Raw genomic sequence first — 25,467 nt, forward strand, 5'->3', positions numbered from 1 at the left:
AACTATTCCATTAACAGAAAGCTTTTCCTGTGTTATCCCTTTATATGTACCCCCAACCCCAGCAGCCACTAATCTGTTGCTTATGTCCATAATTTTGTCATTGCTAAAAGGTTATGTAATTGGAATCATACAGTATGTGGCCTTTTGAGACTGGCTTTCTTTTTTAGACATGCGTCCTGGAGATCCATCCAACTTGTTGCATGTATCAGTAATTCATTTATTTTTGTTGCTATGTAGTTTTTCTAATCATTTACCTATTGGGGGGGCATTTCGGTTGTTTCTAGTTTGGGGCCATATAAGAAAGTTTATGTGCTATTTTTGTGTGGATGTAAATTTTACTTTACCAGGGGTAAATGCCCAGAAGTAGAAGTGCAGGGATACCAGGTGAGGAACATGTTTAGCATTTTTGAAAACTGCCAAAGTGGTTTCCAGAATAGTTGGACCATTCTACATTCCCACTGGCAACATAGGAGGTATTTAAGTCCTCTGAATGTTCACCAGCATTTGTTGTTACATATTTTACATAATTTCCAACTTTAGCCATTCTAATATCTATGATATTTCAATTTGATCATTTCTTCCATTTCCTTAATGTCCTGTGATGTCAAATATATTTTCATGTGCTTGGTTCCATCCATTGAGCCTTGTCAGTGCAATGTCTATTTATATCTTTCACTCATTTGTTAGTTCAATTACTTGTCATTTTGTTGATCAGTTTTGTCATTTTGAGAGCGTTCTATATATTCTGGATATGAATCCTTCCTTGAGTATGTGGTCTACAAATGTCTCCTATTAAGTAGTTTAACTTTTCATCATGTATTAGAACATTTTGTATAATGAAAGTTGCAATGTTTGATGCTTCATTTTGTTGATTTAAAAAAAAAAAACATTATTCTTTTGGTATCATGTTTAAGAACCATCCACCAATCCTTGGGACTTTGAAGATTTTCTTCCTTGTTTTCTTCTAAAAGTTTTATAGTTTTATGATTTACATTTAAATTTAGAATGTAGTTTAATTTTTGTATAAGACATGAAGCTCGTTTTTGATGATATATGTCGAATTTTTCCAGCACCCTTTGTTGAAAGCACAATCTGTTCTGCCTTGTGTTATTTTTACATTTATACCATAAAGTAGCCTATCATACCTGTATGAAACCATTTTTGGATTTTGTAGTCTGTCTCAAGGGACTGTGTCTTTCTGCCAGAACCCACTCAATCTTGATTATTTTAGCTGGATGATGAATGCTGAAATTGGAAAGGATTACTTCTACTTTCTTCTTTTTTTTCAAATTTGTTTTACTTAGTTTAGTTTTTTTTTTTTGAGTTTCTGTAAGAAGTTTAGAATATTATTGTCTCTATATTTGAAAAAAAAATACTTTGCCTGGATTTTGATAGCAATTATGTTAAATTTGTGTGTCAATTTGGAGAGACATGTCATTATTATATTGAATCTTCTAATCTATGCACATAGTATCTTCCTCCATTAATTTATATGTTTGATTTCTTTCATCAGCATTTTACACAAATATGCATTTTGTTAAAGTTTAATTCAATTTTTGAGTAACTATAAATGGTAGTAATTTTAACTTTTAGTTTTCTTCTCTTCATTGTTACAACATAGACATCCAATTGATTTTTTAAAATTGACAGACTATTTGTAGAGTAGTTTTACATTCTACAGAAAAATTGAGTGGAGAGTACAAGGAGTTCCCATTCCATAGCCTACACATTTTCCCTTCCTGTTAAAATCTTGCTTTAGTGGGATCCATCTATTATAATGGATGAGCCAATACTGATACATTGCAATTAATTAAAGACAATAGCTTACATTGGGGTTCACTCTGTATCATGAGTTCTATGTGTTTAGACACATACATGATGGCATGAATCAACCATTGTAGTATCAGAGATGTTTCTGTGCTCTGCCTATCATCCTTTCCCTCTTCCTATCCTCTGGCAAAGATATTTATTCATAATGACTTATCTATAGTGTTAACTAATTTATTTGAGAGAGAAGAGGGAAAGTAAGAGAAAGGTTAGGGGAAGAGAGAGAGAGAGGGAGAGAGAGAGAGGCGAAAATACTCCCATCCACTGGCTTACTCCCCAAATGCTGTCAAAGGCGAGAGCTAGGTAGAGGAAGAGGCCAGGAGCAGGGAATGCTATCCAGATCTCTCACATGGGTAACAGGAATGCAATTACTTCAGTCATTGCCACTGACTCCTCAGGTTTCCAGTAGCAGGAAGCTGGAGTCAAGAACTGGAGCTGGGAATTGGGCCCAGATTCCCCAATGTGGGATGCAAGTGGCTTCTCTGACATCCTAATCACTAGGCTAAACTCTCACCCCTGTATAGTGTTTTGAGTATACCCCCTTGTATAACTTCTTTAATTACTGTACTAGGTATTATTATATTGCACATCTACATTCTCACAGTCTATATGATGGACATTTCCAAAGCAAGTTAATATCAAACCTTACCTCACTTTATGTCATTTACCCTCTGGAAATTAAAATTGTCTCACATATTTTTTTCCTGTGCTCATATATTGAGAACCACATGTAAAATGTTACACTTCTTTTTTTGCTTCCATTATCAAACATAATTTGGAAAATTCAAAAAGGGGAAGAAATAAGGCAAATGTGAATTATGAAAAAGCACTGATACGGGTTTCAAACTTTTTTGTACCAAAATAAACTTATTTTTTAATTTCACTTCTCCATGAACATTTTGAAGTTCTCTTATATTGTGTTCATCCTTTTTTTAACTTTCTTTTGCTTTTACTATTATTTTGTTTTTGTTCAGAAAACTCTCTTTGCTTGTAAAGACTTGTTTATTTGAAAGAGAGAGAGAGAGAGCGAGAGAGAAAAGAGATCTTCTGATCTCTGTCTGCTGGTTCATGCCACAAATAGCTACAACAGCCAGGGCTGGGCCAGGTTGAAGTTGGAGCCAGAAACTCCATCTGGGTCTCCTACATGCACAACAGAGTCCCAAACACTTGGGTCATCATCCACTGCCTTCCTAGCAGGGAGCTTGATCAGCAGTAGAACACACAGGAGTCTGATGCCAGAGTTGCAAACTACCACTCCACAATGCCGACTCCTCTCTTCATTTTTTTTTAAAAGTAATTCTAGTGTGTTTAAACTTTCCTCTGCTCAAATCTTTAGATTCATTTCTGATGACTTTGGGAATTTACAGGCATACATTTTTAAAGATTTTCAGCTCTGCTCTAATTCTTCTTCCCTTAGGAGACTCTGAAGACATGATATTAGATATTGTTAAGGGAATTGCAATGTGTTTTATGGAAAGCAGAGAGTTAATTTGTTTCCAGAGCAACAGCTGTTGTTGTGCAATGTGGAGGGTATTTGCTGTAACAGCTTGTTATGTTGAGTAGCTAGTGAGGGCCTTCATCCAAAGATGTATCCTGTCACTGCAAATCAGTAAGTAGAACCAATCCCCGCTAAACCACATACCAAGAACTTATGAGGACACTATCTTTGATCTCTGCAATGATTTTCTGCTTAAAATGGATATTTTTCGAAGACTGGTCCTTTCAAGTGAGAACGTGGGAGCTATATATATACGCAGTTCACTATCAAAGAAATGTGTTGATTATCCACTTGCTGGGGTCCTAAGCTGAGAATTAGAAGTGACTTCTGAGGCTGTTGGTTCTACCTGTTTATAGAGAAACAAGTAGAAAACCAGGAATGCTGGCTAAGTGACTTACTTCTAAAGAACACATGGAAAAGTTGTCAGTCTGGTGAGGAGACCTGAATGATTTCAATTGATGTTTCCACCACATTCCCTCAGCTCAATCCCTAGAAGAGGCCGAGTCAGTAAAAGATGCCCCAGAAGGGGTCAGGAACTGTACTAAGTGAAAGCTGACTTTGAATACCAGTGATCATGCTTCATTCTGTTCGTGGTTCAGCCTTTGAAGAATTACTAGAATTAACTGACAATGCTTTCAATAGAGAGATACACACGTTTATTACATGTACAGAAGCAATCACAAAATATAATTACCCATGAGTCCCACATTATTCAGAAACTTATATACCCTTTTTCCACAGGGGAAGGGAAAAATAAGCAATGCATATTACTTTTTAGGGGAATAGTGAATGATTTTCAGGGGAATCCAGTGAACTTGGAGAAACATACAAACTCTGTTACCCTTGCACAACAGACAATGGACTGTAAACAATTTTCTTTGGAGCTGAAGTAGGAAACAATGTTGTGTGACAAGTCTATCCAGGTGTATTGGCAGGCTTTCTTCCTGTGGGATGAGTTTTGCCAGTGACACCCAGAGAAGGGACCAGAAGTTTTCTTCCTTGGCAGGTCCAGACTTTAAGCAGATAAGGAGATACCAAAGTAAGGCCTCTTCTAACATTTACTGCTCTCTAAGTTGGTATAATTTAAAATAATCAGCATGCCAGTGTGCTATATTTTGGGTCGACAGTCTCTGGACTCCTTTATTGAGAGTAAGCCAAGTGTAAAAATTTGTTGTAGAGTGTGGCGTACTTGTCCCACCAGGGGTGCCAGCTATGTCCCTGCGCTCTTGCCCGTCCCAGTGTCCCAGTGAAATACTCACCATACGCCGGCTGTGCCAGTTCTGCTTGCATGCGTGATTCACTTTCCAGCCTACGCAGGTCCTGATTCTGCGCTAACCAAATCTTTCCCTTGGCGTTTGCTGGCAGACACAGGGTGTGACTTACTGACACAGCCCCCCCCCCTCCCCCGGACAAGCGGTGGTGATTACTTACCTCTCTGTGTCTTGATTTTCTTCCTAGAAGCTTTTCTTCTTTTCATCCTAATTCCTTGATAAAGTCTGCTTGCTCATTTCATTTTCCGCATGAAAGAGGTTAGTTTCCATAAATAGTTGTCAGAATTTTTGGTGTCTTTATCTCAAAATATTTTATCCTTTAAGGAAAAAACATCAGGAAAATACATTTTATAGGAAAGACAATTGAGTATGGTACATGTTTTTCACACGTTTTGCTTTGTCTATTTTTCTTACTGAAACACCACACATAAAGCCAGAATGCAAAGTTTTTGCCAGTGGGTTGGAATTGATAAATTACTCCTTGTGCATACAAGAAGCCAGTTTCAATATAAGTCAACTTATGATTTTTCATACCATTTTGGGAGGAAAGTTCATAAAACTTGGGGCAAAGTGTTCCACTGGAAAATAACACCCTACAAGGACTGCCATAATGTGTCTCCTGTCTTCTCTCTACAGCCAAAGCTTGTCAGTGTCAGACATACAAGATGCTTTGTGCACCTCTCTCTTCCCCAGTTTCCTCTGATGTGCTGTCTGCTTGTTGCCTACATTTCCTGCTCCTTGTTCAGCTCTCCTCTTTAAGGCACAGGGCCCTCAGGAAGCCTTATGCAAGACGCTACGATGAGTCAAACACTATTCTTCTATTCTTGCATAATACATCCTTTCTGTTTCCTCCTGGACATGGCTGATAGCCAATGGGTTGTGGATTGCTCTCCTCTCAGACTGCTTAGTGGCATGGATTTTACTTTGTTCATGTTATGTGATCAGAAAGTGCTTACCTAGAACAGTGTCTGATACAATGTAGATTTTTACAATCAATATCAGAGCTTGGGTGAAGAAGAGGTGGAATTAAATTAATTGGTAATCACCAATTAGAGGGTGGAAAAGCCAGTAGATGGTGGAAAGATCCAGTGATGCTGGCACTACTAAATTCCTAATCTAATTTTTATGATGTAGAAATGATAGAAAGTGTCTTTGAGTCAAATCCCCAAGCAGAAGATTCCTTAAAAAAATAAGACTTATTTATTATTTATTGGAAAGGCTGAGAGACAAAGAAAGAGAGAGGAGGGGGGAGAAAGAGAGGGACGGAGAGAGGGAGAGGGAGAGAGAGATATATATATTGTCCATTCACTGATTCACTTCCCAAATGACTGCAATGGCCAGGGCTGGGTGGGCCAGGCCAAAGCCAGGAGCCAGCTGTTTCATCTGGGTCTCCCACATGAATCAGGTCCCAAGCAATTGCGCCATCTTCCACTACTTTCCCAGGCACATTAGCAGGGAGCTGGATCAGAGGTGGAGCGTCTAATTGCAGGTGGCAGCATAACCCTCTGTGCCACAATGCCAGCCCCAAGAGGAAGATTCCTGAATGTACTAGCAGTATAATAAAGGATCACAAGATTCCCTGGAGAAATATTAATGGCTTGTAGAGACAATTTATCTGAAAGATATGAAATCGAAACTTCAGGGGTCCTAGAATACCTAGAATAGAGTACTTACAACTAAGTAAGTAAGCCTTTACTATAATTATGTTCTACTGTCTGTACAAATGCTTTGGGCAAGCAGAATCCACTTTCATATTCAAAAGCATGAAGAAAGTGATCTCAATACTGTTCCTTCCTTGGATTAATAGAAAAGGTAACAAATCTTCATACACAGCTCAGAGTTTTTTGGAAAAACTGTGTATGTGTCGGGGGGATTGGTGAATGAAGAAAATTTGTCCCTCTTTTGTAATTTTTAGAGTTAGACAGGAGCATTGTAGAAATCCCTGAAGTTCTTGCTCTAGGCATGTGGAAATCATGGTCACACAGTCTTCAGGGATGCTACTTTGTACTCCAGTGTCAACATCTGGTCACGTGATCTCTCTGCTCTTATTCCAGTGCCTGTTTCTCCATAGTAGGAATTTAGGTGACAAAGATGCTCCAACTATTGTGTTGATGAGACCAAGATCATGGGTTCATTACTGTTGGAATAAGCTGGGTTCATTCTGATATACAGTCATTGCATATTCCCTTTATCCTAAGATAACAGTGCGAATTGAGTAATAGATCATTGGATATTTACTCATTCATATTGTGTTGAGCATCTGTTACTTTCTTGCACAAATAGCTTCCACAGGGCTTAGAAAAATGAGCAAGACTGCCCTCTGTTCTCTAGAAGTTCACATATAAGTACAGGCTGTGCACAGAGAGAATGGGAATACAGCATGCACCATCCAGCGACCAGCACATGTCAAGAACACTAGGTGCTTGGGTCAGGCACTCTACATGCTTACTGGCATTATAAAATAGGTAACATTATTACCACGTTTTAGAGAAGGAAACTGAGGCATGGAGAAATAACTGTACCCAAATAACTGTACCCAAACTCATTGACTCTTGAGTCTGTCTATGTTCCTACTGACTACATCATGCTCCTGATTTACGATGGAGGTGAGGAAGTAACCCCACTATATCCCTTCAAGGAGGGAAGAGTGAGCAGACCCTGAAGGTCTGTTTCTTAGCTTGGGCTGCCATAACAAAGTACTCCATTCTGGGGAGGCTGAAATAATAAACATTTATTTCTCATAGTTCTGGAGCCCAGAAGTCCCAGATCATGGTGCCAGCAGGGTCAGGTCCTGGGGTGAGCCCTCTCCAGGGTTGCTAAGGCTGCCTTTTCCCTATGTCGTCACATGGCAGGAAGAGAGTGCTTTCTCTTTTCCTTTTCTTGTAAAGCCACTAATCTCATGGGAAGGGCCCTGTCTCATGATCTTATCTAAATCTGTTTACTCCTCAAAAGCCCCTTCTCCCAACTGTTGCATATGAGGGATTGGGGCTTCAGCCTATGAATATGGGGAGGGAGACAAGGAAACTCCCAAACATTCGATCTGCAGTCATTTTAACCATTGTGGAGGAAAAAGCAGAAGGAACCACAATGGGAGGATTGGAGCCTAGAAAGCTTAGGTGGATCCATGCCAATTTCTTTGAAAAACAGGACACAGAGATTAATGGCAGGTGGAAATGCCACCCAACAGCCTGAATTAAATTCTTGAACTTGTTATGCACTGGCTGTTAAACTTTTGAGACATAGCTTGCTCTCTCTGAGGAAAGAACACATGTAGATGTTGAGCGACTGAATGGCGTGCTACTCCTTCTAAGTGAAAGTGGCAGCTCACAGGGACCAAGACTCCAGTGGTTCTTAACCTGGCTTGTATTTCAGTCTCCTGCGGTCCTTGGAAAAGACAGGCCTGTGCCCTCCCCCAGAGATTCTCATGCAATTGGCCTGTTTAAAGCTCTTAAAGGGACACTTAGGTACCAGCAGGGTTGGGAGTCATTGACCTGGGCCCCCTTCCCTGCAAAGGCAGCAGAGGGCAAGGATGACCAGGGAGCTAGAGGTCAAGTCCTGGGTGTTCTCCTGGCCCCTGAGTTGGGCACTGAGTGGCTTTTTTGTTTTGTGTGTCCTCCTCACTGGCTGCTGCTGTTACCCAACTCCAACCAGTTATTACAGATGGCCCTCAACTGATAATAGGCTTTTGCCATTGTTAACCCATCAAGAACCAAACTTATCATAAATTTAAAAGACACATGGAACAACCTGAATCTACTGCGCATCCTAGCTGAGCAGCAAAGTACACAGTAGGGTGTCAATAGTTTACCTTTGGGACATCCTGGAACTGTGGCTATCTTTGCCCAGCGGCAAAAGAAAGGGAAAATGGCAGATTCTAATTGCAAATGTGATCCTCCTTTTTTTGTTTGTTTATTTTACCAAACTTGTATTTTTTCTGCACCATCATAAAGTTGAAAAACCCTAAGTGGAAACACCCTCAGTCAGGACCCCTGTGTACTGCAGCCACCGTCACTCCTAGTAGCTGTCATGTTGCAAAAGCCCTCTGTCCAATACTGGCGAGCCTGAGCCTCCCCTCTCCCCTCTATCCTTCTGAACTCCTTAGCAGGGGTCCATGAGATAATGAATGTGGATGCACTCTCAAACTTGGGAATCTCCCTACTCTGTGGGAAGACACTCCAGCTTCTCCGGCTTCTCAAGGACTTTTCCAAAGTCATGGCCACAGTGTAAAGTGGATGCCTTGCACTTCTCACTTGGCGCTTTCCCTGAGCTAGCCAGTGTTTACAGTAGGAAGGTAAATACAGTGCACTGTATCTCTCGGTGTTCTTTTTGTCCTGAAAAAAAATGAAGAAGAAAAGAAATCGATGGACCATGCAGGACCCTTGATGGAGCTTGGCATGCCCACAGCCGTGCGGTTCAGATGCGGACATACTGTACAGCCTGTCCCTGTGCCGTGGTGCTGTATTTTTAGAGCTGCCTGACAGTGCCAGCCCCAGCAGCACGCAGAGATGAAGGACAGCCGAGCTGGCCTGTGCGGCAGCACGCCTTGCCTAAAGCTACAGCAACATATGCCGGGGACCCTCGTTTGCCGTGGAGGGAGGCGGAGGGGGATGATGTGTTTTGTTTTGGCTTCATTTAGAACTTTTTATAGCACTTCACACTGTGCGCTTGAGGATGTGTCGAAACAGAGGATTTGCTTTCTGAGCTAGCGTGGTGGGTGTCTGAGGCAAGATAGCAAGTTTTGAAAAATGAGTCACACTGAAGTTTATCTTTAAGCTGCAAATAAAATATTTACATTTGTACATGTACAATAAAATAACTTATCAAAACACTACGAGTTTGGAATTGTGATCATCTGAGTTGACTTTTTTCCTGTGTACTCGGGGTGAAAGGAAGTTTGTTGTGTAATTACAGGATTGTGCAAAATCAAGAGGGAATTTATTAATAGCTTAGCGAACAAGCTGCTTTGGCACTCAGATGAAGACCCATGAACACGCCCTTTGTTTGTGCTGGTTTCTCACCTCCTGTTTCTCCAATGATACTGGAGCTTTCATTTCTGTTCTAATTACCCAGCTTTAGGTCAGGCCACCATGAGCTTCCACTTGGACTGCCGCAAAAATGACCTGTCTTCCTTTGTTCTATTGTTTTTCTGGGCAATTTGTTCTCCACGAGAATGTAGTTACAACAGAGAGATTTTGATACCAATTTAACTGCTATCCCCGACTAATCACCTTCAGTGGCTCCCCAGCACTAGTCTGGTAAAGTAGCAGCTCTTTGCAATGACACTTAAGGCCTTGCCTGCCTCTCCAGGTTCTTCATTTTCTCTTCCCTGCCTCCACCAGGGTGGCAGTCCAGGGATGGGGGCTTCTTATTCCACCTTCCATGGAATTCTTTGCAAGACTAATTGGAATGACCCCGCCCCTGTCTTCTGCCTCTTGGAGTCCTTGTCAGATATCAAGACCTAACCCAGGATGGCTTTCCTCACTGCTGCCCAGCCCTGTGGCAATGGCCAGTCTCTATGAGAGACGGACGGGTGCCATGAAATCCATGCAGACCCCTAGGGCGCTCATCACACATGATGTTAATCATACTTGCTGTTCCCCTGCTGGAAGGAACTGGAGAAGGCAAAGATTGTGTCTGCTTCCAGAAATTTTTGATGCCTTGAATGTAGACAGCTGTCAGCATATGTTTGCTAAATTAAGTGGCTTCTGGTTGTCAGAAATGCACCCATTTGCCAAGCCAGCCTGGCAGGGCGGCTCTTAGGGGTCCCTGGTAAGGTACTAGTTTGAGTTATTGGATAGATCAGAATGGCTTGGAATGCAATTTATTCTAAAATAATCTAGAGTTAAAACTTCAGACTGTTTTTGCCCATCAACCAAATTAATGATATTTTAGTGAATTTTTGTAGTACTCATGTTCCTATTGGAAAAGTAATTACTATGTGACTTCATTTTTTGCACTCTTTACATGCAGTGCAAAATAGATGCCTATTCTACCATTAACTTCCTATCCACGGCAGTCTGCACACATGCACAGGCACACACAGAGACACATACCACATATGCACAGGCTTGCACACACATACAAGCTCATTGAAATAGAAACATATGCAAGCACACACACAGAGACGTACCACACCCAGACACACAGATACAGACAAGCACACACAGGTACACAAATACAGGCACACTCATACACACACCACACATAGAACACCGGCACAGACATGTAGATATGCATGCACACAAATGCAGGCACACAGACACACATGCACAGACTTGCACATACATAGGTACACTCATATACACATACGGGCCCACAAACACACTCATACACATGCACACCACAGAGGCACACTCATGTGGACACATGCACTCACATATCCACCCATACTTATGTGCATAGTTAGTAGCCTACTTTGTTTGATGGCCTTCAATCTCCTGTAGTTGGGAATAGTTTTCTTGTTTCCTCCCTGAAGGATTCATAAACCGTGTTTCCCTATGCTGACTACTTCTGTCACTCTGGAATATCACCCTTTAGGTCTATCCAAGATATGAGCTATTGTGATGTATGTTTCAATATGAAATTTGAACTTGCAATGCTGTTAATATCCTTTATATCATGTACTTTTTATGAATATGTCTGTTATTCTATGAACATAGTTTTTCACTCTATTTATGATGGGAGTGGTCTAAAAAGTGTTCATAGAAAATGCATATTATGAAAAAATATGCATGATTTCAAACTTTTTATGGCAAAACAAACTGACTAGTTCTACTTTTCTGTGAACTTTTAGAGGTCCCCTCATACACTCTTACTTAATAAGCTGGACAATCTCTAGTGATGTGAAGACTCTTATCTATAAATAAAAACAGTATACTCAAATAAAAACTAAAAAATATGACACTTAAAGGAAAAAGTTATAAAAATATGAAAGGATGTACTTGCACAGAGAATGTTGTCCTATTTCAATCTAGGTCTATTAGAATGAAATCACTAAGTAAATTGCTAGTGAAAGTAATACAATAAATCTAAGAGTTTAATCTGGGAAAATAAACTCAATAATCTAGAAGAAGTACTTAGATAACATCAGTTGTTGGGCTGATTACTAGTCATGCTCCTCATTGCAACCCCTGGCTCAGGAGCACTTTCCTGTGTCAATTCACCAGTTTATTTCCAATCAACAGAACTTAATTTCTTTAAAAACAATTATTCCTGACCTTTTACTGTTTCAAATGAATCTTTAATTAATACAAATTGTAATAATATAGATTACATGTACATCTCTTTATGCTATAACTCTTATCACCTTATGTTCAAGAGCTTAAGAGCCTGAAATAATATAAATCATTAACCAAACCAAATATTCCCCCCCCCCAATTTCTTAAGTCAAAAAACAAAAAGTTTGTGGAAAACAGAATTGAAAGATAAGATGAGGAGAGGAGACCCCATATTATATTTGGGTCTCAGAACACATGCGCTTCACTGCCTGTTGAAGCCTCTCTGATTGTCTCTGTTCTACTTTAGATAGTGAACAAACTATCCAATTCCAGCCAGCAATTCTCTATTATGATTTAACATTTTAATTCTGGAATCAAAGTGTGATGCACATGAAAATGTGTCATATAGTCAGCAAAGGAAACAGGAAGTTCCAAGAAATCTTGTAACAGCCTTGAAGTTGTGCAGTCTTGAATGTTAGAAGCATAGACCAAAAAATAGAGCACATGGTGACAGCACTGAGGAATCTTACTTAGAGGCTATTTCTGTATGGTCAAAACTGTCCAGGCAGCCAGGCCCCTCTTCCTTAAATACCACTCTGGTGCTTCTGCTTTTTACACAGGATTCAAATCAAAAGTCAGGTTCTTTTGCCAGAACAAATGAAGGGACAGAAACTGGCAGTTGTCAGAAATGTCACTAGCCCTCCTGGGGAGTTTATTGACTATTTTGCTTTCTTCCTTCTTCTCCCTCAACATGTGTTCTCTCTTTCTTGCATCTTCTCTGCTGTCTTCTGTGCAAAGGCTTAAACACTGTTGCTTCTCATCCCTCTTTTCCAGTTTCCAGGTCTCAAAGGATCACAGTGATTATTCCAACTCATCTTTTCAAAATGTAGTTCATAAGACAGGGGTCAGAGGCCATGTATTGCCTTTCTTTGTGACAACTGTCTACTCCCGTGTATTTGTGTATTAGCTACCTAGGAATAGAGTCGCATGAAACAAAACACAGCCAGTGGATTCATAGAAGGTTAATGATCAGGGACATTTTCCATAGGAGACAGTTTAAAAATTTCATGGAACCTCCTGTATTGACAGTCCACTTTGCCTAGATACAACTTTTGTGCTGCCCTGTGGGCTGTAATTTAAAATGGTTTTCCAAAGTCCATTGTACATATAAAGCAGCACACAAGGCTCTCTGAGGGATATAATTTTCCTATTGCTGAAAATAATGCCACCTGCTGTGCAATAATAATGCCATTTTAACAATAAGAGCAGTAAAAGCAACCACAAAGTAAATGCCACTCATTGATCTCTTATTATACATCATATTCTTCACATGCATTATGAACAATTCTTCTAATTGTTCTAGAGCATAGATACATCATCTCTACTTCACAGAAGTGGCAGCAAAGGTTCAAGAACCCTCAGCAATTGCTCCAGGGTTGCATGGCAACAGTGGAGAAAATACTTGAGTCTGGCCGGTGCCGTGGCTCACTAGGCTAATCCTCTGCCTGTGGCGCTGGCACCCTGGGTTCTAGTCCCAGTTGGAGTGCCGGATTCTGTCCCAGTTGCTCCTCTTCCAATCCAGCTCTCTGCTGTGTCCCGGGAAGGCAGTGGAGGATGGCCCAAGTGCTTGGGCCCTGCACCCGCATGGGAGACCAGGAGGAAGCACCTGGCTCCTGGCTTCGGATCAGCACAGTGCGCCGGCTGTAGCAGCCATCTGGGTGATGAACCAAAGGAAGGAAGACATTTCTCTCTGTCTCTCTCTCTCACTGTCTATCTGTCAAAAAAAAAAAAAAAAAGAAAGAAAATAATTGAGTCACTCATATTCCAATAATCTACATTTTTTCTAGTATGTTGTGCTGATTAAATTTCAAAAGTCAAATATTATTCAAAAGATCAAGAAAAAAGTAGTCTACTATATTTATGCAGATATCCACCATTTCTTTTTCTCTTCCTTCATGTCTAAAGTTTTCTCTGATATCTTTCCCATTAGCCTAAAGAACTTGATTTAGCATTTCTTGTACAACAGAACTGCTAAATTCTATCTTTTGCTCCCTCACAAACGACTGGCTCTTAATTTCAATGAGGTGTTTTCATTATATGCAGAATTTTTCTTGTATTGCAGTACCTTAAAAATGTCACCCTGACTTTTGGCAACCATGCTTCCTGATGGGAAAATGGTGGCTATTGGGCTTGTTACACCCCTCTGTGTAACATGTCACATTTTCCCCAGAGGTTGCTTTCAAGGCTTTTCTTTCTATGTGATTTTTTGATGATCTCATTTTATATCTAAGAGATGATTTATTTGAATTAGTCTTCTTTAGAGTCATTGAGTTTCTTGGATCCATAAATTTGTCTCTCTTCAGAGCCAGTGTTGTTGTGTAACAGGTAAAGCTCTTACCTACACCCATATGAGATGCCAGGTCATCTCCCAGCTGTTCCACTCCCTATCCAGTTCCCAGCTAATGACTTCAGAAAAGCAGTGGAAGATGGCCCAAGTCACCCACATGGGAGACCCAGAGGAAGCCCCAGCTCCTGGCTTCAGCCTGGTTCTGCCGTGGCCATTATGTCCACTTGGGGAATGACTCAGCAGATGAAAGATCTGTCTGTCTCTCCCTCTCTCAATAATTCTGACTTTTAAATAGATAAATAAATCTTTTCTTAAAAACTTTGAGAAGTTTTCAGGAATTATTTTTATGATTGATTTTCTGCATTCTTGCTTTTGTCTTTGCTTTAAGGCCACCAATGAAACAAATGGAAAACTTGTAATATTGTCCCATAGTTTCTGAAAATTCATTCATTTTGTTTTTGCTCTTTTTCTTTTCTATTTCTCTCTTCAATTTCACTTATTTTTCTTCTCTAATTTCCTTTCTCCTCTTGACTCTCAGTTTTTAAAACTTTAGATATTACTTTTTCTAATTCTAAACATTCAGCTTAGTTTTTTTTGTTTAGTTTCCTTTTCTTTGAGAATTTTCCTCTTACTATTAGTTTTAAGTGTATCTTCAGTTCATAGAAAACAGTTTCTACAGTAGCTAGGTTAAGGTTTTCTGATAATTCACACATCTGAATTGTCTTTTTGATGGCATCTGCTGATTGCCTATTCCTCTTGAGAAATGGTCAGATTTTTACAGTGTATCAAGTAATTTCAGGTTGTTTCCTAGACATTTTGAGTATTGTGTTGTCAGACTTCCATACTGTTAAAATTCTGGAGAATGTGAATTTGCTGTAGTTCTTTTAATAGGCAATTAACTGCTCATTCTGTCCTTTACTTCTGCGGTGGCAGTTTCATTGTCAACTCTGTTTTCAAACTCTTCACTATGCTGTTTGTGTCATGCACCCTGGAGCAGGGACCACATCGGAATTACTCTGGTTCTTGTGGGGTTTTACCTTGCCATTCAGTTTTCAAAGCCTTAGCTAAATTCTTTCACCATTTGTTGTTGTTGTTGTGTGGTACATATACAGCTTGCAGGTGAACTTGGTACTTGAGCAGTTTCAAACAGAATTTTTTAGTCTCTTCTGCTCTGTCCTTCGAGGGATTCCCCTCTGGTTTCTGGGATCCTTTTCCCAATTTCTCTGACCAGAAAGACTGGGTTGTCTTAGAGATTTGGCCTCCTATACTTTGGCACAGCTACACAGCAAAATAGGAAGAGAAATGTTTAAAGACGTAAGAGAGACTTCTCCACTCCACAGTGAGGGTCTCTTTTTTTCTGATTCCTCTATGCAGAAGATTGGAATCTGAGGTGCACAGAAACACACTCCCTACCCAAGGATTTTAAAAATGGAGTTAAAACATAAGTATTTTGTATTATTTTTAAAAAATGAAACTAATGCATATTTTTCATTAATACACATTTCCCATCACCTTTTTGAAGATTTTTCATATGCATGGATTTCAATGTTTTTGCACCAAAATATACTTATCATTTAATTCCGTTTCTGTGAACACTTTGCACTGTCCTTGGAGATGGCTCACAGAGTGCCACTCAGATGTCCCAGACTCAGAGTTGACAATATTTCTTTCCTGCTCTGCTCCCTTCTGAACCTGAACACAACCGCTGTGTACTTCCCAACACCACCCACCTGGAAGCCAGCGCCAAGTGGGCAGCATTAGCATGTGAGATCAGAGCTGGTCTTTCATTCCTGCTTTCAGGACTGGTTATGTACAAAAACCTCAGCCCTTGTTTCCCAGCTAGCTGACTGAGGTGGCTCCTGTTCTCAAATGTCCATCCCCAGTCCTCTTTCCTCTAGGATTTCAGTTGATAAATACATTGCTTCTTTGCCAGGCAGCCTTGTTAAGAAAAATCATTTGTTGCCTTCTTAGAATGTTTCTGTGTTTTCTTAAAATATTATAATTTGACTAATATGTTTCAATGAGTCTTCCCCTGTTATTAGTACCAACAAGAATTTATTTTCATGTTTTAGCCTTTGGGAAATGATGAATTTGTTTAATAGACTGGTAATTACCCAGCTCAAAAATGATCATTAGAATTCCTTTTTATTTGATTACTATATATCACCAAACCCATAGTCCATTTATCACCAGCTGCATCCATTAATTCAGCCTTGCTTGTCCTTGACTAAGAGACTCCTGTACTTTTCACTTTGAGTCTTTCTAAGGACAAGCAATAATAGTGAGTAGTGTATCTTAAATGTATCAGATTTAAAAATCTCAGATTTGCTTGGAAAGCATCATTGTACCAAATTTTGTTTGGTTTGGCTTGCCATTTTTATTGCCTTAGAATATTTCACACAGGAGCCATAATCTAAATAGAAGGGGGCTTTTTTGTTTTATTTGAAAGGCTGACAAAGAGAAGGGGTGTTCCAGAAAGAGGAACGGAGGGAGAGGGAGGGGGAGGGGGAGAGGGAGAGATTCCATCTGCTGGTTAATTCCCTGACTATATGAAACAGCTGACTGGGCAGGTCAAACCTGGTAACTGGAAACTCAATCCAGGTCTCCCACAGGAATAGCAGAAATACAGCTACTTGAAGCATTACTGCCACTTCCCAGGGTTTGCATTAGCAGGTAGCTGGAGTTAGGGACTGAAACCAGGTATGGAACCCAGATACTCTTATGTGGGATATGGTCATTTTAACCTGTAGGCTAAACAATTGCCCCAGCAGTGGACTTTTTGTTGAAGGTTTGGGTTTATCATTACCAGCTTCTAAGGGATCATTGTGATACAAATGTATCTTAGCAGGAGATACAAGGCAGGGCTCTGTAAATAATGTGAACACATCTTCATGTCTTTGTACATCTGTTGTAGAACATCTACACACATGACCCAGCTGGGTGCTTGAGAGAGCTCTATCTAGAACTTTAGGTGTTCCCACCTCTAAAATAGAAAATCTCTAGTATATTAAATGTGTGTGGTGCAGATACCAAGCACAAAATGTTAATTGAAGGTCACCAACATTGACGTCATTGAGTCCAAAGTCATCAGATGAGATCTCCTGTGTAAGATAATTCAGGGCCTGCTAGCCTAGGTTTCTGTCTAGTGGTGCTCTGGCTGAAATCAGAGAAGTGAGGGGGTAAGAAGCTTAGCATGTGTCTGTCTATACTGTGTTCACAATCTAAATGTGTTTTCTTTTCTTCTTTTTTCCTGACATCTCCAGTTTACCGTGGTTTCTGGGCAGTTCTGATGCTCTTAGGGGTAGTTGCTGTCGTGACCGCGAGCTTTCTGATCATCTGTGCAGCCCCTTTCGCCAGCCACTTTCTCTATAAAGCTGGGGGAGGCTCATATATTGCTGCAGGTACGTACAGTGCAAAGAGTGTGATTTCCTGCCATGGTTTCCCACCATCTCGTCACGGCTTCCATTTTTAGATTCAATGTCAGTCTTCTAACAGTAGTAATAAAACAATGTTTGCATGCAATAGTTCTTGAGTGTTAAGCACATGTCAGAGATTTTCCCGGGACTTTCCATTCTCCATGCAGTAACACACTGCATTGTCGTAACAGTCATTGTCCATGTCATAATCCCATGATACGTTCAGAAAACTGAATCTTAGAGGAGAATACTCTGCAGTATTAATTCACTTGGAGGTGTGCAAGAGCATTCTAATCTCTTTTTGTGTACTTTTTTCTTATTTTTAATATTTATTTATTTGAAAGGCAGAGTTACAGAGAGAGAGAGAGAAAGAGAGAGAGGGAGAGAGACAGATCTTCCAACTCCTGGTTCACTCCCCAAATGGCTACAATGAAATGGCTGAAGTCAGGAGCCAGGAGCTCCTTCTGGGTCTCCTGCATGGGTGGCAGAGGCTGAAGCACTAGGGCCAGCTTCCGCTGCTTTCCCAGGCACATTAGCAGGGAGCAGGATCAGAAGTGGAGCAGTTGGGTCTTGGTGCCCATGTGGGATGCAAGATTTGCAAGCAGTGGCTTAATCTGCCCACCATGTCACAATGCTAGCCCCTTTTGTGTGCTCTTAACAAGATAACCCCATGATGATATTTTGGGATAAGCATATGCCTGTGATTTGTTGATCATGGGTTAAACAATCATCTTTTTCTGTGTCATCACTATTCAATTTTCTTAATTGTGGTTCATATGCATTGTATAAACACATTCTCTTCTCTGTAAAACCTGAATTTATTTTAGTCAGCTTCCCAACTACTCTTTCTGATTCCTGGTAAAATAATCATGGTACAAATATAAAAATAATGGAGTAGGTGAGTCTTGTGAATTTTAAGTCTTTTTCATTTATTTTAGGAAGCAAAACCAGACCACTAACTTGAAAGCATAAGCACAAGGCTATTTGTAAATATAACAACTCTAGGAGAGGAGACAAACTTCAATGTCACTGAGACAACCAAACTGAGTGTGGCATGAGGTCAGAAGGCTGTGTCTTTAGGTGAGGCTGTTGGGACAGTTAAAGGAAAGGACCAGAATGGGTGGCTTTCCTATCTTGACTGTCATTGTAAAAATAGTGTGTAATCCTGCTCATCATAATCGCACCAAAACTCTTTCTGCCTAATACTGTGCTTTATTCTGCAGAGGGAATAAAAATAATAGCCACATAGATCTATTCTGTTTAAAGGACTCCAATAACCCACTCTGAGAAGAGCCTTTTTTAACCTATTTTGTTATTCTTTTGAATTTTATTTCAACTTTGTTCTTTCATTGAATCTACCTATTAGAGATCATCATTTTGTAATGATCATTTTTACTGAGATATAATTAACATAGCATTCAAAGTACCATTTTGAAATGGATAATTCAGCACTTCTTGTTAGTACACTCACAGAGTTGACCTCAGAACATTTTCAGCATATCTCAGAGAAACCTTGCCACCCACCATGTCCCATCCAGCGCTAAGAAACCTCTACCTTTGGTCTGCGTGGGTTTACCTATTCTGGGTAGTTCACGTATATGGTACCGTATTATATGTGGCCGTTTGTGGCTGGCTTCTTTCTCCTAGATTTCATGATATATGACCTTTCTGCTTTAATTTATAATCTCTCAGATCCCTTAAAACTGAGCCCCTCCTTGGCCAAATGTTCTACTCCTCCAAACCACACTCCGCCCTTATCTCATCCAAAGTTTTATTTCAGATGCATATATTTTTTGGTAGTCTTCCTAGAAATAACAGTGCTTTTCTACCTTGTGTAACTATTTCTGTTTTTAATGCCTTCTTTTTCTTTTTCAACCTCAGTTCATCAATATAGAGAAATGATATAATAGCAGGTGTTTAGTACTCATGCTTTATGGGCAGTACAATTGTTTTAAGCTCAAAAATTATTTGATTCTTGATTTGGGCCCTATTAAAGGATTGTGGGGTGTGTGTGTGTGTGTATGTGTGTGTAAGTACTTTTGAAAACAAATTGTTGATTATGTTTCCATTTTATAATTTGTGAAAGAAAGTAGTAAAGCCAAAGAATTATATTTGATAGAGAACTCTGTAGATGCATCTGATATGTACCATGTACTCATAAGCTTGTGAGCACTGGATTCTCTGTTTGTGATGAATTTTGTGTGCACTTGGTATGGGGCTTGAACTCAAGACTTCATTCAGAAGCCCCTTGGAAGTTCTTAAGTGTCCAGAGTGTTCTGTAAGCCCACTCTGAAAGGCATTAAACTAGATGGTTATGATGATACTTCCTTTAAACTTGACTTCAAATTTCCGTCGTATAACAAAATTCTGTATTGTTTGTGTATTGACACTTGTTTCCCAAGAACAGAAAGAGGAATTCTGTTGCAAGAGATAGTATATTGGTCTTTTTTATTTATTTATTTATTTATTTATTTATTTATTTTATTTTGGATGGGAAAAGCAGTATGCTCAGGGGAAACTAAAATTTATAATCTACTAACACTTGCTAAAAGGAAACACAATCTTCTTAAGCCAAAAACATCACCCTTAAATTTGAGCACTGTTTTGACAGAGAATTTTAAGTAGCTTACTATTACCTGTTATTGTTTATTATTAATATCATTATTATTCAAAGCCAAAGATGGAAATGTTATGTTAACTTATGTGAAAATGAAGAAAATATGGAGTATTTTTTTTGCCTTAGGTTTGCCAGTCAGCCAAGTTTATTTTGTGCTACATTTCATTCAGAACCATGAGCATATTCATTGAGTAAGATGAAGTTAATTTATAATGCTCTCTTCGAGTAGATTTTATGTTTGTGCAATAAAGAGATCTCCTGTTGTGTGCCAAGTATTCCAACATCCCTTTCTTTTTAGGGCTTGCCTCATCATTCCCTGCCTGGATCTCCCAGTGGCTGCCCAGTGCCAGCACACTGGGCTCTAAGCGATTGTGGGTTATGAACAGGTGCTGCTTGGGCTCAGAGTGGCTGTGACTGCTTTGTCAATGTCATGAACATGACTGGATACTCTCTCTTTATTTGGGTGATGGCTTTAGGGAAGGGAAGACTCAAATTCCAAATGGCCATTACTGAGCCTGTGTACGTAGAATGACTCTTTGGCATCAGCAGGAAGACTGTTTTGGGGCATTCTGTGGTTGATGTTGGGGTGGGGGGGCGCTGATATCACAGCTGTTGGGTCTGCGTCAGGGGTGGGGCCTTTGGTATTTGCCTGGCTAGGTCAACAGGCTTGGAGAAAGGCATGGAGAGCAGGTGTTACCCTGCCTAGCACTTGGGCAGAAGGCTCTTGATAAAGTTTGTAGACGATCAAAAGTAAAAGGAAGTTTATTTTAGTGCAAAAAAAAAAATTTGAAACCCGGGGCCAGAGCTGTGGTAAAGTAGGTTAAGCATTCGTCTGTGGTGCCAGCATCCCATATGGGCATGGGTTTGAGTCCTGGCTGTTCCACTTCTGACCCAGCTCCCTGCTAATGGCCTGGAAAAGCAGTGCAAAATGGCCCAAGTGCTTGGGCCCAGCACTCACATTGAGACCTGGAGGAAGCTACTGGCTCCCGGCTTCAGATTGGCCCAGTTTCAGCCATTGCGGCTATTTGGAGAGTGATGCAGTAAATGGAAGACCCCTGTCTCTCTTTTTTACCTGTCTGTCAAATAAATGAATTAATCTGTTTTTATCTTTTATACTATATAAATTTAATTCAAGACATGCCATTAAGAGGTGAGTAGCTTAGTATGGCAAATTTTATGAATAAACAATAGTATTAATTGGATCTAAATATAAAGAAAATTTTTGTTTGCCTTACAAGCTTACTGCAGGGAAACATGATTGTTTAAGATTTGTTGAAAATTTTTTCAACTTTTATTTAATAAATATAAATTTCCAAAGTACAACTTTTGAATTATAGTGGCTTTTTCCCCCAATAACCTCCCTCTCCCATCTCCCTCTCCCACTCCCTCTCCCATCCCATTCTTCATCAAGATTCATTTTCAATTATCTTTATATACAGAAGATCAACTTAGTATATACTAAGTAAAGATTGCAACATACTGCACCCACAAAGACACTCAAAGTATGGAGTACTGTTTGGGTAGTTGTTTTACCGTTAATTCACATAGTACAACACATTAAAGACAGAGATCCTACATGGGGAGCAGGTGCACAGTGACTCCCATTGTTGATTTAACAATTGACACTCTTATTTATGACATCAGTAATCACTCGAGGCTCTTGTCATGAGTTGCCACGGCTATGGAAGCCTCTTGAGTTCACCAGCTCTGATCTTATTTCAACAAGTCCATATTCCAAGTGGAAGTTCTCTCCTCCCTTCAAAGGTACCTCCTTCTTTGATGGCCCATTCTTTCTGCTGGGATCTCACTCACAGAGATCTTTCATTTAGGACTTTTTTTTTGTTTGTTTTTTTGTTTTGTTTTCCATGCCTGCGAAACTCTCATGGGCCTTTTAGCCAGATCTGAATGCCTTAAGGGCTGATTCTGAGGCCAGAGTGCTGTTTAGGTCATTTGCCATTGTATGAGTCTGCTGTGTATCCTGCTTCCAATGTAGGATCATTCTCTCCTTTTTAATTCTCTCAAATATTATTTGCAGACACTGGTCTTATTTATGTAATCCCTTTGACACTTAATTGTATCTTTTTGATTAACTATGAACTTAAACTGATCTTTATAAACTTACTTTAACAAATAAGATGGCATTGGTACATGCCACCTTGATGGGATTGAATTGGAATCTCCTGGCATGTATCTAGCTCTACCATTAAGGGTAAGGCCAAGTGAGCATGTACCGAATTATACATCTCTTCCCTCTCTTATTCCCATTCTTATATTTAACAGAGACCACTTTTCAGTTAAATTTAAATGACTAAGAATAATTGTGTGTTAATTAAAGAGTTCAACCAATGGTATTAAGTAGAACAAAAAAAAATACTAAAAGGAATAAAATAGTAAGTTGTTCCTCCACAGTCAGGACAAGGGCTGATCAATACATTGTTTCTCATAGTGTCCATATCACTTCAACAGGTTTCCTTTTAGGTGCTCAGTTATCATTGATCAGGGAGAACATATGATGTTTATCCCTTTGGGACTGGCTTGTTTCACTCAGCATGATGTTTTCCAGATTCCTCTATTTTGTGGCAAATGAATGGATTTCATTGTTTTTTACTGCTATATAATATTCTATAGAGTACATATCCCATAATTTCTTTATCCAGTCTTCTGTTCATGGGCATTTAGGTTGATTCCGTATCTTAGCTATTGTGAATTGAGCTGCAATAAACATGGAGGTTCAGACAGCTCTTTTATTTGCCAATTTAATTTCCTTTGGGTAAATTCCAAGCAGTGGGATGGCTGGGTTGTATGGTAGGGTTATATTCAGGTTTCTGAGGAATCTCCAGATTCTGACTTCCATAGTGGCTTTACCAGTTTGCATTCCTACCAACAGTGGGTTAGTGTCCCTTTTTTCCCACATCCTCACCAGCATCTGTTAGTTGATTTCTGTATGTAATCTTAAAAACAAACAAACAAAAAACTATGAAATCCATGTATATGCAGATCTTCAAAAAGTTTGAAGAAAAATATGGATTGTCAGAAACCTGCATGGATTTCAAAATTATTTTGCCTTAAAATAAAGTTACCCTTAAATTCTGTTTTTCCAGGAACTTTTTGAAGTACTCTTTTACTTCCTCAGGCAGGCCAGGCCACGTTCCCTCAAGGGTCAGTTCTGGACAGAGTACACAGTGATTGTCAGGATCTTACAAGCGGGATGCAAGTTTTGGAGAGTTAGCAGGCACCTGGATAAGCCTGAACAGCTGCTGCAGTTTATTTCCATGTGAACTCACGGAGAGCTGTTGGTTACATAGAGGTTGACGATTGTTTTCTCTTGACGCCGTGCTAACAGATAGGACAGGAAAGATGCAGGAAGTAGTGAAGTGATATAGGTGGGATAGTCTTTATATTTGGGGTACACAATGAAAATTGTAGTCGAGTATTCCTGGTCTCTGGGTAAACTGACATCATCAGAGCAATTGTACAGGAGTAGGACATCTAAATATAGGAGAAACAATAATGATGTCGACTGAGCATTCTGGGACACTGGCCTTGGGGAATATGACATAAAAAGTCTGCATTTTATCAGCACTAAAGGGTGGAGACTTTTTTTTTTTTTTTGCTCTAATTGAAATCTTTTCCTTGGTGGCACTCTGGAGGACTACTGAGTTTTTCTGCAGAATGTAGAGGTAGACAAGATCTCTCCTCAGGCAAGGAGCCGCAGAGCACCCGAATCTCTCTAAGTCCCTTGTCAGACTCTGGGTTGAGACTTGATGTAGACACCTTATAAGTCACAAGGTTAGAGCGGCTGCTATTTCAGGCCAGGGTGTGTTAAACCCACGCAGTGTGATTTAGCCCTTCGGAATCTGAAGGAGGCAGAGCTGCAGTTTACTTCCTGCCTGTGCCTGTGTGCTCTGCCCTATTCCATGCTCCCAGAGTGTGCTCTTGGCTCCCCGAAACTCTTCCACAAACCACTGTCGCTCACCTGTGATGTCAGCAAGCAGAGTTGGAGTGAGTTGTGTAAGTCCTCTGCCATGTGGGACAGCAGCCCACAAGGTCCACAGCACCCTGCTTTATAAAGCATCTGCTCTCTGGATAGGAGTTGCTTTCTAAAAGTCAAGTGGTGTGGTCCCTTCAGAAAAATGAGAGCAGGAAAGGTGAGTGGGAAAAAAGGCAATAAAACATCCCCCACCTCGAGCAGGCGAGACTGACTTAGAAGGAAGTGGAATTTGTGGGATTTTTTTTTTTCCCTTGTTCCTGTCAAAAGAACAAGTGCCTTGACAACTGTTCAGTGGTAAACCACACTGATTTCCCCATGAGAGTAAAGAGAGCTATGAGGCAGCACAGCACAAGAGACTTTCCCCCTTTAGTCCTATAAAAATAGTTCTCAGAAGCCAAGGGACGTGTTCAGATGTTCGTCTTCCTTTGGTCAAGACTGACCACGTGGCTCACAGAGAGGCATCAGGGTGGTGTCAGGCTCCCAGTGTCTCTCTCCATAAGGAACCTGGCAGTTTTCGGGGCAGGAGATGAGTTTGAGGAGGCCCAGAAATCCCAGCTGAGGGAGAGATTAGGAAAGAACTGCTGACGGCCTGGGGGCGGGCCCTCTATACTGGCAGGCTCCCTGCCTCTCCCACTGCACCTGCTGCCTGCACATCTCTGTCGGACGCACCCCAGGCTATAAACAACCACTGACTCAAGACAAACAAAGGAGACCCTGTGAGAACACGCCTGGGAAACAGGCTTCAGTGTCTTTCCTGGTGTGCAAGGAATAGGCTTTCAGGAGAAAGAAAAAACAAACAGAAAACCAACTTCTCAATAAGGAGCAGAGTATTCGCCCAAAGTTCAGGACAGATTCTCTCAGAGCTCTGGTGTGTTGGAGGCCAGGTGCAAGAGAGATTAAAAAAAAAAAAAAAAAAAAAAAAAAAAAACCAGCTCCCCCAAATGGTTTGTCACTGATATACCAGCCAGAAAAACACAGGGCTTTCCGAAACCTTCTGGAACATGTGTATTATGAAACATTAGGCATGGATGTCAATGTTTGGGCAGCCAGATGAGCTTCTCTTTTAAACCCATGCCCCATGAACTTCTTGGAGTACTCTCCTACTTCTTCAGGTAGAATTGCTGTCTCCGGTTTTGATGGCCCACAGGGTAGTCATTTGGTTTTCCTGTTAGCTCGGATTCAAAGCGTGAGTGGAGTTGCTTTCCAAGCAGACAAGGAGAAGACATTGTCCTCCTCACATTTCTAAAGGAAGTGCTTTGTATAGCACCTTCTGCCCTCACTTG

General features: G+C 40.3%; 1 protein-coding gene across 3 annotated transcripts in view; it reads left to right on the forward strand.

Annotated features, from left to right (window-relative positions):
* TMEM182 (transmembrane protein 182) overlaps positions 1 to 25,467 on the forward strand; it is an 83,162-nt gene that overhangs the window by 42,998 nt on the left and 14,697 nt on the right. For 2 of the 3 annotated variants that reach the window (XM_062208799.1, XM_062208798.1), the window contains exon 4: positions 17,424 to 17,561. The exons of the other annotated variant lie outside the window; for it this stretch is intronic. In XM_062208799.1, the coding sequence (XP_062064783.1) occupies positions 17,424 to 17,561 (138 nt within the window). The remainder of the gene's footprint in view (positions 1 to 17,423; positions 17,562 to 25,467) is intronic. 3 annotated transcript variants of the gene reach the window in all.

Source organism: Lepus europaeus, chromosome 13 (genome assembly GCF_033115175.1).
Source record: "Lepus europaeus isolate LE1 chromosome 13, mLepTim1.pri, whole genome shotgun sequence".
Lineage (NCBI taxonomy): Eukaryota > Metazoa > Chordata > Mammalia > Lagomorpha > Leporidae > Lepus > Lepus europaeus.